Genomic DNA, 13,693 nt, shown 5'->3' on the forward strand with positions numbered 1-13,693 from the left:
ATATGAGAGTTGTTTTGAGACTCCCATGTTGCCACTCTTTAGAGAAGATGCAAACATGAAAAAAACTTTCGAGTGGCCATGTTAAAGGGGAAGTCAACCCAAACATATTTTTTCAAGAATATGATCTTTGCAAGCCCACTAGTTGAGACAAGGCATTCTGATAAATATTGCGTTTATGGAATGAGAGTTAAATCACTCGTTTTTAGCCATCTCTGGTGGCAGCCATTTTGTCACTTATGTCGACTGAAAATGACATCACAACTACTCACTGCTCAGATAATGACCAATCACAGCTGACCTGTTTTCTGAAGCTTGGCCGTGATTGGTCGTTACCAGAGCCCTAAGCAGTTGTGATGTCATTTTCAGTCGACAGAAGTGACAAAATGGCCGCCCCCTGAGATGGCTAAAAAGGAGTGGATTTTGCTGCTTAACTCTCTAATATTCCACAGACACAATATTAATCAGAATGCCGTGTTTCAACTAGTGGGCCTGCTGGGAACATATTCTTGAAAAAAATATGTTTGGGTTGATTTCACCTTTAAATACCCTTTCTCATGGGTGGCTTTATCTTTGCATGTAGGTCAAGGGTCATTGAGCTTACCAAACACATTTTGTGTTCCAATAATTAGTGCTAAAGGTATTCACATCAATAAAACAAGGATTCCCAAATGTATGCAAATGCCTACTTTTGTTTAAGTAATTATCGCACACTTTCTTTAAATCCTATAAACTTCATTTCACTTCTCAAATGTCACTGTGTTCGTCTGCTATATGAAAGATTAAACTGAAATTACCGATTCGAAAAACCATTGATTTATAACGGAAAATCTTAATAATTATAAAGGGTGCTCAAACTTTTTCATATGACTAAGTCTTTTTGGGGGGAGGCATCATTTGGGTTACAACTGAGTTACTAGCAGTTTCTTTTCCTGAAGGGAAATAAGAATGGATCGTTAGCAAAATCGCCTTTGCCAGTTCTGAGATTGGGGGTTTGAATCTGGCCTCTGACATTCCTGTGTGGAGCACATCGTCTCGTTATTGCGTCGTCGGTTTTCACAGGTTTCCTCCACATTCCAAAAACATGCACATAAGGTTAATAAAACTCTAAATTGTCCTCAGTCCAGGGTGTACCGTGCTTCTCACACCTAAATCAGCTTGGATCGGCTTTAGCACACTCGGACCCTAGAGAGGACATAAGGTAGAGACCCTTAATTCTCAAAGTGTGGTACGAGTACCACCAGTGGCATGTGGCTTCTCTCTAGTGGTACTCAAAAAACTCACAAAGTTTAGCTCAGTTGTATCTAACTTTTAATTTCAATGTATTTGCATTTAATCTTTCAGAAATGTTTATTTTCAAACAATTATTTAGGTCGTTTTTTACTGTTATGTGCAACACATTTTAATGTATTTTTGTGTGTCCGGCGTGATATGTCTCTTGCAAAAAAAGTTTACAGTACTGTATATGTATAATCAAATAAAATTGGAGTTTAAAAATTAAAGGACTATTATACAGTATCTCGGTAGAATTGAAGAGTTGCTTCCCTTGTTTTGAATAAGACAAACAGCTGTGTTTTACCCCATTTCTTTATTTATCGAGATAGATTGGTAGCATACTGCACTTTATAGTACCAAGACTTTTACCAATACAACTATATATGTATAATGCTTTAACATTTTATAAAAAAATATATATATGCATTATACTGTACATTTTGTCTGTATCCACATCAAATACAAACAAACCAGCTTCATATTTACCCCAAATACACTTAACATTCTCAAATTAAAATGGCAATAATGGAACCTCCAAATTTGAAAAATATGCCTCTAAAATTTCACAAATGCGCACACTATTTTGTGTTTTTTTTGTTATGCAACCACAGAAGTTTACCAGTAACACTGATGTCAAAGAGGAGAAATAAAAGATGAGCATTCTTCTAAGGTGGATCTTTTCTCCGTCCAGGAAAATATGGCTTAACATTGTGATTTAATTGCAATTCAGTTATCCTGAAGTCTCTGCACATTTATCATTTGCGTTTTTCATGTGCCAAAGTTATGATTTGGTACATGATTTAATTGCAATTCAGTTATCCTGAAGTCTCGACATATTTATCATTTGCATTTTTCATGTGCCAAAGTTATGATTTGGTACATTCACATATAACATTAACATTGGTTATTATTACACTTGATGCATTTTATTTATCCCCGTCAGTCTATTATTATTTCATAGCGTTTGTCTTGGCTGCACTGCTACCATTAAGTATGTCGATGTTGCAATTTTTGTGATCCAATCAGATATCAGCATATTTGTGCTTCAATGTCAACCTAATCTGCCCAGGGACTTTAGAATCACTAGTGCTGTCTGATATAATTTAAACCACACTAGCAATGGAACCATTTCTTTAACCAGTCAGATTTAAAATTTGCCATACAGGGCCAGCTAGCTGGTTCACAACATCAGCATTTGTCCTTCCTTTTGATTGGTTGGTCAGAGCAAAACCTGTTACAGCCAACTACAATGATCAAAACACGTGTAGCAATCTGCACACATTAATTGATGTAATAATCAGCATCTCTGCTGAGTATGATTTGTATCCCTTAAATGCATATGTTTTTGATAAATATTGATTCTTAACTGCTACAGAGGATCCAAGTGGTGCAGTTGCATGTTGTTATGTTATGTTTTTGTATAGTATTGATGGGTTATATTTTATAATTATGACGTAGAAGTGGCGGTATTAAGATGTGGCTTAAGTCCTCACTGAAGGCCCAGGTACCAAATGCACAGCAACAACTATTTAACCCTAGAACAGATGGAATCCATTCGTATATTTTCCTATGGGAAGAGTTGTTTCAACATATGAAAAAATTAGAGGGTGAACAGCATTCCAGACACGGATTTAATTCAAATTTAGAGGTTTCACTATAGTAGCCATTCAAACTTCCTGGAGTCTTTCATTTGAAATAGACACTTGTGGTGATTGGATTAAAAAGTAGTCACAAAGAGGTTTTCAACGCCATACCATCTTGTGCTTAGAAATGGTTGCTTGCCAAGGGAAGCAGAAAGCGTGGCAGTCTTATAAAAGAAGGAACAAAAGATGAGAGCCAGGAGAGATATGGAACTTTGGTCAGCAGAAATTTAAGGGAGGTAAAGTCCTCTACCCACCGCCCTGGAAAAGCAAACAAACAAATAAAAACCGTCAACTCAATTTTTCACTTTCATTCTTCCCCAAAAGTGACTCACCATCGACATCTTGGATCCCATAACGCCTCGCCAGGTCACAGGTCATGAGAATTTTCCCGCTCAGTGACATCAGGTTTTTATCTTTAAAGCAGTGAAAGGATTCATTAGTTGAAGCTAAAGAAGCATTTCTGATTAAAGCTTAAAGTTGAAGTCAAGTCAAATATTATCTTTGCAATAATATGATCTATGTGCCCCCACTACCCTAAACACAGTATTCTGATATTACGATTGCGGAATAAGGATTAAGCAGAATAATCCACCTGCTTTTTTGCCATCCAAAGTGGCACCAGCCCCTTGCTGGTGACTGAAACTGACATCAAAGTGCCCACAGACTTATTTTACTAATGTCAACCTGTTTTCTGGGTTTGGGCATGCAATGCTCAAAAGGCAAGCCCAAGGGTACTTGACATTCATTTAAGCAGATAGTAGGGGGCTCAGTCTCCTTTGCTGTCTGAAAATGGGTGGATTATTGATTCTTATTACACAAACAATATTCATCAGAATACCAAGTTTAGACTAGTGGGGCACAAACATCATTATTGCAATGAACATTTTTCAACTTCTGCTTTAAAAGTAAAGACTAAAAGTTAAAAGATGTCAGTCAATTTACAATAGGCCTACCTTGAGTGAGGTTGACAATACACAGGCCACTAAATTCAGTGGTTTCTCCATTGGCAAACAATTCCTTAGACTGAGGGTGAAAAAAACCAGATATTTAGCAAAAATATCAATACTCTACACATGTGGTTCCTCTGCTGCGGAGGAGTCTACCTTGGAATCCACTTCCTGTGGTGCGTCATCAGAAAGCACAAATTGAGTTATTAGCTCCGTCTTCACCGGTCCGGGCCACAGACTGACAGATGCCACTCCCCTGCGCCGAAGCTCCACAGCCATATCAACTGCCATGCGGTCACACTGTAAAGGAATTGTTTAATTACTCTATACGTAAATCTGGGACCTTATGAAACGCCAACTTACTGCTGCTTTCCCAACACCGTATGGCACATTGAAGAGATATCGCAGCCCTCCCATGGATGAAATGGTGACGATCAAACCCTGACCTCGAGCCACCATCATACGGGACGCATACACTGAAGAGATATAGTGGCTTCTACCAGATTGAGCAAATAAAACAAAGATCGTTTAATTAAAAACCAAAAGATCCATCATTACAGAGGTGTGTAATTTACAGTTAGACATTGGTGCAAAAGGTCTTGTGCCACCTCTAACACCGTCAAAGAGTGTCTGTATACATTTTCTTGTGCTGTAGCCGATTTCACATCATTCGGCTCGATTGTGATTGCTGCATTTGTCACTGTCGCATTGACACTTTTCCATCAATTTGCATATAGTATGCAAACTACCGATCAACAACAGAAGTATAATACTTCTGTTATCGACCGATCAAGAGTCTGCATCACTGCAGACGCTGCACCGACCTGCCTGTCGATCTCTCGCTCCATTCGTCCCTCATTTGTGAACGAGAGCCCAAAATACTTGATCTCCTCCACTTGGGGCATGATCTCATCTCCGACCGACCTGGGGAGGGCGCTCCACCCTTTTCCGACTGAAGACCAGAGTCTCAGATTTTGGAGGTGCTAATTTTCATCCCAACTGTTTCACTATTGGTTGCAAACTGCTCCGGTGAGAGTCGGAGATGGCGGCTTGATGAAGTCAACAGTACCACAGCATCTTGGCAGAGTCTAACCCTCACGGGAAAATGAATTTGACTTACAGCCGGCAATGCCGAATGACCAAACTCTGACAGCGGTCTTACTGGGAACGAACAACCCGTACAAGGGGGTTCGGTACACAATACTCGTGGAGCAACCCCCAAGGAACATGGGTCAAACGCCTTCACAAAACACATATAGATTGTGTTTGTGTGTTCAATAAATCAAATCAAGTTACACAGGCCAAAAAGGCCCAATCGGACTCTTCTTTCTTCTTGACGGCATCCCTCACTGCTGGGGTGCACCAACGGGTTTGGGGATTGCTGCCAGGACAGGCACCGACCACAGTTCCGGTCGGCCGCCTAAACAATGTAGGCGTGGAACGTGGTCCAATTGGACTCAGTGTTACCTGCCTCCCCCGGGACATTGGTGAAGTTCTGCCAGGGTTTCTTCCAGAGGGTCCAACAGACGCTAACACTACATTTGGGCCTGCCAGGTCAGACAGTCATCTTCCCCCACCATTGGAGGAATGAGAAATGCAGTTTGTCGCCATGATCAAGCACACAGGCCTAATACCTCAGGCCCGTGTTGTTGATGGTGTCCCAAAAAGACGGATCAGTCTCCCAGAACTTTTTCCCATTGTTCTCAAAGATAGCCTGTAATGACACAACATATGAATGAATGAATGAATGAATGAATGAATAGTTTATTTTGGGTTGTACGCATAATACAAAAAAAGAAAAATACACAAATCATTTCGAATATCAATTGACAACCGAAAAAAGGAATAGGCTGAAGCAACAGGCTTATTCTTGCCTATCCTATACTGTCCCATGAATCACCTAGAATTTCAATAGAACAAGATAAATAAATGCTATACATTCACATTTTAATCTCTAATTTTACATTTTATCAATGGCCATAAACGTTTTTCATACAATTCAGAAATCTTCATATTAAATTGATGAATGCAGGACCTAGGTGTTATATAAACACAACTAACTATCATAGTTTTTGCTCTTTTAGTCATAATTTCAACAGTAGCACATTCCATTAAATTGTCAAAAACAGTTGTTATACCACCAATAATCCTGCATTTAAACTCAGACATGACAAACAAAGCAACACCCCCACCCCTTTTGTTAATCCTGTTTTGCACAAACATTTCATAGCCGTCTAATCCATCCTGCAATTCTTTATCATCACTCAGCCAAGTCTCTGAAACTGCAATTACATTACATTTTTGCTGAAATTGCTGAAGATAATCTTTTATTTTTGAAAAGTTACTATAAAGACTCCTGCTGTTAATATGGATAATTGAAAACCCCTTTGTTTCAAAACTGACATTTTCCTCAGAATCATACCCACAATTCAAATTAATATTCTGGTAGAAGTGGGTCTCTGGATCAATGTCATTTTCTACTTTGTAAAAGTTATGTTCTTGAAAACCAAAAGATAAGAAATCTGTATGTTCACACATTCTCTTTCTAGCTAATTTAAAATACATTTACCACCTAGAAATTATTTGATCTAATCATCTCAACAGGAAAAGAAACTCATCATTTCCATACAACTCCTCTTCTTCAACATAATCTTCATTTCATTTCTATCGATCCAGATCCGTAATGTCTCTAATAGCTCTAACTTTAGCCTGTTCTGGTGTACCATTCAGTATTATCATTACTTTACAGTTTCTTGCCCAGGTGTCTTGAATGCGTTTCTCCTTCTTCGGAATTCTTGCTTGTCGTGCCACTTCAGCATTTCTCCTTGTGAGATGTTCATTGACATAAACTCCTGTGCCCTTAAGTTTTCTTGCAAGCTTTGACACCCCAATTTTATGCTTTCTACTCACAAAGCGGATGATGATGTTTGATTTGTTGTTGTATTTTAATGGTAAGTTGTGGCGGGCAGCTATAGTGTTACTGTCTAAAGGAATGTCTTTTTTGTTGAAAAACGTTACCACTTGCTGCTCAAGTGAATGCAGTTCCCCTCTTGGTGCATCCTCCCCATGCTTGTCGCCTGCTGTGATCCGAGCATAGGTGTGCGGTGGGTCGCCTCAAGGCCGGAAATAACCAAGTCATCCATTCTTGTGTGTTGCTCCAAATTATCCACTCTTCTTTCCAGATCTTCAATCTTCTTGTCCTTCTCTTTGATCCCAACTTTCAATTGTCGCACTTCCTCAATTAGATCAAGGCTCACCTGTTGTTTCACCACCTTGCTAAATTCTTCTGACATGAAACTCAGAGACTTCTTAACTTCTTCCATGTCCTCTGCCAACTTCTTCGTTGCCATGCTGTCTGCCGATCACAAAAAAAACAAAAAATCCCTCTAGAAAACGCAGAAAAAAAAGAAAAAAAAACACTGTCCCACTGAGACTCCAGGTAATTCAATTTTACTGGTTGTCAAGCACATGTCCTGAAAAGTGCTCAAATCTTCAAAAATATCAGAAATAATCCTGCAGGTTGAAGCTTTACTTTCTTGCAAAGTTAAACAACTTTCCAAGGAGCTGGGACGTCAAATTCTGTCAATGATATTTGCTAGATTGGACAGCACAGCTTTCAACCAGCAGCCATCTTGGCATCAGGTCATGGAAAACAACAACCTGTGCCGCCGTGCTCCAAGTTGATGACGTCACACGCGGTGTCCCAATTCTGCAATTTTTGTAGACTTGTAACCTGCGCTCTCGAACACTGCGTGCACTTTGACTACATGTACACGTCAGTGAAGACCGTAGGTGCAAGTGTGGATATTGGGATTGGGCCATAGACGGACTAAAGCATAGATGAATGATAACTGCCCAGCTCTGATAACCAGCATAACAAAACAGGAGGTTCTGCAGTATATGAAATAGGCACCAACCTGTACTCCAGCGTATGCATTGTTCACCAGGAGGTCCAGTTTGCCACTCTGTTCCAGTTTTATGCGTTCGAACAGTTTCTCAATATCGCCATCATTGGTTGAGTCACAGATGACCGGCACACACTTTCCACCCCTCTCGCTTACCTGAGTAGAGAGCAAAGCCAGCATATGTGTAGTAACTATGGAAAGTGGTTTTCCCATAAAGCTGTTTTGAGAATTTAGTTGAGTTTTAGAGATGCGGTTCTATTTAAAAAAAAAAAAAAAAGTCCATTCCAATACCGTACTTCTGCTCACTTGAAAAGTGGGAGTGGCTTCATAAAAAAGGTGCTCTGTCCTGAGTTGTTTAATTAACACGTCTAGTTGTAAATACCATGAGCTGCAATTCTCAATTTTTGTCTCAAATTCATCTTTTAATCAGAAACCCAAATATTTTCATTATACTGTACAACAAAAACAAAGGAACTGACCTTGCCGTTCCAATACTTTTGAAGGGGACTGTACATGTTGTATTGTATTATTGTTTTGTCTTATCTTGTTGTCTCCTGTTTAATGTTAGCTTGTAACGTGCAGTCAACTTTGTGATGCTTTGTCAACAAACTGGCAGCACTACTTTTCTTATGTGACAGATACAACATCACCATCTCTGTTCTTTTCTACATCCTTTTGCTTTTTTCCCCCCTTCTTCTTTGTGAGCCCTGATTGCTAAGTTTGCTTCATTTTGTTGTGCTATAGAGGCATTTCCGACAAGACTACTTGTAGGGGGCTCTCTGATGACCAACGTGTCGTTGCAATGACTCGGTGTTGCGTCGTTGACATAGACCGTTTGTTGTCGGAGGTGGGGCCCACAAGCCAGTGCAGCAGACACTCAACAAGCGTGAGTTGGGGAGGGGAGAGTCGCGTTCGTCGCAAGCAGGTGCAAATAAATTAATGTCCAGAATTTTGCTGCTTAACTCATATTCCGCAAACGCAATATAAATGCCTTGTTTCAACTAGTGGGCCTGCATAGAACATATTTTTGAAAAAATAAGTTTGGGTTGACTTCCACTTAAAAAGTACTTCGGCGAGCAAGAACGTAACTTCTTGGTATGTTGTGGTTATTGCCCCACCCAGCTCATCATTTCACCTCTGCTGCTGTTTCTTTAAGAGTCTTCTCCTGACGTCCGGTGATGTAAACGGTGGCGCCTGCCTCAGAAAGCTGCAGCGCTATTCCTTTACCAATGCCTCTGGAGGCACCTGTGACCACACATATCCAGCCAGACAGTGACATTTTCTCTGTGGACGCAAATAGATGGATAACAGTCAATCAACAATTGTCATAAATAATGCCGATTGAAAAGAGGCAAGAAAGAAGACTCTTAACATCTGTTCCTCTTTCACAATGTTTTACACATTCATAAGCATACAAACATACACAAGATCAAGTACAAACCAGTTCTTGACAGTGGTACGTCAAAATTCGAAATGGTCGTACCATTTAAAATTTGACAAATCATCCCCAAAAATATAACTCTATGTACAGTATATTGTGTTGCTCATTCTGGTATGTGCGTCTTGGCCAGCTAAGGGTAGTTCAAGGCAGACATATGAATGTACACGTCACAAATCCTCAGCAGTAATATTAGTCCTTCTTCACAGAGGTTAAGCAATTTACGACTGTGGGTATTGTCTGTCTACATGTTTTGCCGCACCGTTTGTGTTGAAATATTCATTGATTCAAGAGTTATATTACCACAACATAGATGCATAATCAATAATCAATTGTCTGTGTCACGGAGTTTCCCATTATATACACACATGTACAGAGGTGGGCAATATACTACATTTTTCTGGTCCGTCAATCGTCATCAGTCAGCGGCCTGGGTACTTATCCGTCATTCGTCAGTCCATCATTTCTCGTGACAAACCGAATTGGAATCGTCAGTTGGTCAGTCCCTCAGTCAGTCCATCAATTAAGTCCGTCAGAAATCTCTTGGCCCATCAGTCGGTCCCCCCGAAAAACAGCAAAACTGATAGCCCGTCACTGGCGGACTGATGGCCCGTCACTGAAGGACGCGGTTAGTGACGATTACGCTGATGGACGAAAATTCACCTCCGTCAGTACTTAGTCCGTCATTTTTAAAAAGTGTCCCGTCATTAAGGCTTCTTCATACTCCTGCGGGCGATGTCAGCGAGCGCGTCACAGTGGCAATGCCGTGCGCAGTTTGCCTTTATACTCGCACGCAACCCACACGCATTGTTTTGAAAATATGTTGCAGTTTCACTCCAAGTCAGGGGGCGTTGCTACGGTTGATACAGACGAGGTCACCGCAGGGCGGAATTTCTTCTTCCATTTATGGCCAATGCCGGTCGGTATTTTCACTGCTGGGCAATAATGAAAACGACAGCGACAACAATCGTGCCTGCTACACCAAAGGGACCCAGATGACTAGACGATGCATTTAATTGTATTGCGAATACAAACTGGTAGGTGGCAGCGCAGGTGGGTATGTGTGTTTGCAGGCTTCTTTACACACACATACCGTACGTGACATAACACCCACGCCGCTGCCAAACTAGTTTGATGCGCAGCTGCGTGGTGGATCCCCTCCTCTGTGGTGACAAATAAATTCCTCTCAAATTACGGAGCCGGGGAAAAGTATACCTCATCTCAACATGTGACATAACGGACAAATCACGAGAAAACGCGCAAGGCCTTGTATACGCAGCGACAATTACTGATGTGTGCGCGGCATGTGTTGCAGACCTGTCGCCAACATGTCTCACAGCACAATGCATCAATGCGGCAGTTGTCGCCCGCGCCGACGCGGGAGTATAAAGAAGCCGTTTATCAGCAAAATGGGTGTCCGCCAGTGATGGATTGACAGTCTTGACAGAATGCCCATCATTGCGCGTGCATACACAGTTCATATGCATGCTCAGGCATCCTTCAACATTCCAAAAACATGCATGGTAGGATAGGTAGAGTCTGGGTGTGACTGAATGTGTTGTCTACAACTTGGCAACCAGTGCAGGGTGTGTAGCCCGCCACATGCTCAAAGTCTGCTGGGGATAGGCTGTAGCTCACCGATGACTTGATGAAGACAAGCTCTATGTAAAGTCTATGCACCAGTCTGGTCACCAGGCAGTTGCATAGACAAACACATTAACATTTTGAGCCAATTCAGAGTTTTCAATTGACCTAACATGCAGGTTTTTGGAATGTGGACTGAAGCCAGAAGACCTGGAGAAAACCCACGCAAGCACAACTAGAACATCTAGATACCAAAGAAAGAGTAAATTCTCAGACATCCTTCCTTTAAGGCTTCCATAAAGCTGTTTTCAATATCCTTGACATCCAGCTTCAGGTGTATGTACAGTATGTATGCTAGTCTAGTATAAACTTTGTCCTCATTAGTATGACAGCTTTGGCATACTATTATGATGACTACATGTCACTAGTGAGGCAAAACTGCACTACTTGACAACACTATGCTACTAGGGACACTTCTACTAGTTAACATCAAGTGCAGGGATGGGCAACTGGCAGCCCATGGGCCGCCTGCCACACTCTGAGTAGCCCTTGATTCATTTCTAAAAATAAGAGATAGAATAGAGCGTATTGACCTCAAGCTATCAAGGATATCGTATAAATCCTTTCCATTCACATTTGCATGATCCAGAATGCCCACATTTGTGCAGGAGCGATGCATATAGTTTTTAAAAATACAGTCTGATCCATAAATATTTGGACATTAACACAATTTTCAGCATTCCATCTCTGAACGACACCATTATGTATTTGAAATGAAACATCCAAGCAGTGCTTTAAGTGTAGACTGAGTTTTGATTTGCATCCAAATCAAGTGAATTGTGTCGGAATTCCAACACATTTTACATGCCTCCACCTATTTAAGGGACCTAAAGTGATTGAACAAATTAACATTATCATAAATCAGATGTCACTTTTCAATACTTTGTTGCAAAATCTTTGCAATCAAGGACAGCCCGAAGTCTCGAAACCATGGACATATCACCAGATGCTGGGTTCCGTCTCTGGTGATCCTCTGATCTTGCTTGGACCCTTGCTACGACAATAGTTGCACACAGCTGTAATGCTGAAAATTGGGTCAAATTATCCATTCATCCATTATTTATACCGCATTATCGCGGGGGTGCTGGAGCCTATCCCAGCTGTCTTTGGGCAGTATCGTCCTAAGAATTAAGGATCTGAATGCACAAAAAGCAGTATGTTTAAAAAAAATCTGACGTTCAGGCTTTCCTAATGCTGTATTCAGCTCGGATTTCAATGTAGGTTCTTGGGCAACCGATGTCGAATTTTGACATTTCACAACTTATAAAGGAGCAGAGTGCACCGTCACTTCTTGAGGCCATAGTCAATAAGTTCTCAAGGGCTGTGTCGTGGGGTTACCCAACCGTTACTCAGCATTTACTTGATAACGCCGATGCACTCATGACTACATAATAAATACAGGCCAAAGGTGAGCAACAACGTAGTAGTAGTTGGAAGTTATAGTTTTTTAAATAACCATTTGTTACAACAAATTACCACAAAGTAAATAAAGGAAAACAAGACTTTGCGTTAAATGTTTAAATGAAGATACTGTATGTAAATTCCAAATGTTATGCAAATGTAGTACAATTATAGAGCAGACAAAGTTAACAGAAATGTTATTTCACATAATTAGCTCCCAAAATTAATTACTAACTGAAAGCGTGTAGCGATATTAACAGCAAACAGAAACTTACAGCGAGTGGCGTCGGATATTTTTTCCTGTCTAGTCTCCGTAATTATCTGGAATCTGAAAAGTGCTAACGGTTTACTTCAGATATGAATATAACGCCTACTTTGCTTTGCCTTTCTTCTTCTTTTCGCGACCTTTTACCGTAGCTGCTATGCATGATGTTGTTTTACTGCCCTCCCACGGTGAGACTTCAATACTGCACGTGTGCCTCCTACCCAGTACAGTAGCACGCTGTATTTCCCCTTTTGTATTTTGTAAATCTTTGACTAATAAACATACACAATACTATAATTATACAGCGTGGCGAAGTAATTATTTCATTAAATGTGTAGGTTTGCTCATTTACAGTGCATACGTATGAGCAGTCTTCAATTTCTGGTTGTCTATTGTGATAATTGACATAATTTAGGTGTAGCAAAAGTACTCAGACTCTGTTGAAGAACATCCATCCATCCATTATCGATTCCGCTTATCCTCACAAGGATCGCGGGTCGTGCTGGAGCCTATCCCAGCTGTCTTCGGGCAGTAGGCGAGGGGAACACCCTGAATTGGTTGCCAGCCAATCGCAGGGCACACAAAGACAAACATCCGCACTCACAATCACACTCAGGGACAATTTAGGGAGTCCAATCAACTTACCATGCATGTTTTTGGAATGTGGGAGGGAAACCGGAGTACCTGGAGAAAACCCACGCAGGCACGGGGAGAACATGCAAACTCCACACAGGGAGGCCGGAGCCGGGATCGAACCCACGACCTCTGAACTGTGAGGCGGACATGCTAACCAGTCGATCACCGTGCCCCCCTGTTGAAGAGCAGACTTGTGTAAAAAACACACTCTAGTCAAAGGAGAAGTTATTCAAAGAACTCTCTTTGAATAAAAAAAGTGCATACCCTGAACCCAGAAAAAAAAACCTGTCTCTTTTTACTGTCAATTAACTAGCATAGTTTTTGCATTAAGAAGCAGAGTGGATGAGGGACAATGCTTTGCGCCAAGATAAATTCTGTCAGGATAATCAGGACCAGGGGTGCAGCAATGGGTGGGACTGGGTGTGCACAGGTCCACCGAGATTGACAGACTGCCCACCCAGTGAGATTCATGAAAAAAAACAAAATTTAATGATTATTAAATTATTTTTTAATTTGCATTTTGCGTTTTTTATTTTATTAAA

General features: G+C 40.9%; 1 protein-coding gene across 1 annotated transcript; it reads right to left on the reverse strand.

Moving 5' to 3' along the window:
* Positions 1–1,566: 1,566 nt before the first annotated feature.
* On the reverse strand, positions 1,567–12,652 carry dhrs1 (dehydrogenase/reductase (SDR family) member 1). Its single transcript, XM_086043911.1, has 9 exons — positions 12,526–12,652; positions 8,903–9,051; positions 7,780–7,923; positions 5,497–5,576; positions 4,226–4,358; positions 4,019–4,162; positions 3,869–3,938; positions 3,248–3,328; positions 1,567–3,173 (listed from the first exon to the last, which is right to left on the reverse strand). Exons 2-9 carry the CDS (start codon positions 9,044–9,046, stop codon positions 3,037–3,039), a joined length of 933 nt encoding a protein of 310 aa, XP_085900037.1. The 5' UTR covers positions 9,047–9,051; positions 12,526–12,652; the 3' UTR covers positions 1,567–3,036.
* Between the last annotated feature and the right edge of the window lie 1,041 nt (positions 12,653–13,693).

The sequence above is a fragment of the Filicampus tigris genome, chromosome 10 (genome assembly GCF_054856515.1).
Source record: "Filicampus tigris isolate MCC_2025a chromosome 10, RoL_Ftig_1.0, whole genome shotgun sequence".
Classification (NCBI taxonomy): Eukaryota; Metazoa; Chordata; class Actinopteri; order Syngnathiformes; family Syngnathidae; genus Filicampus; species Filicampus tigris.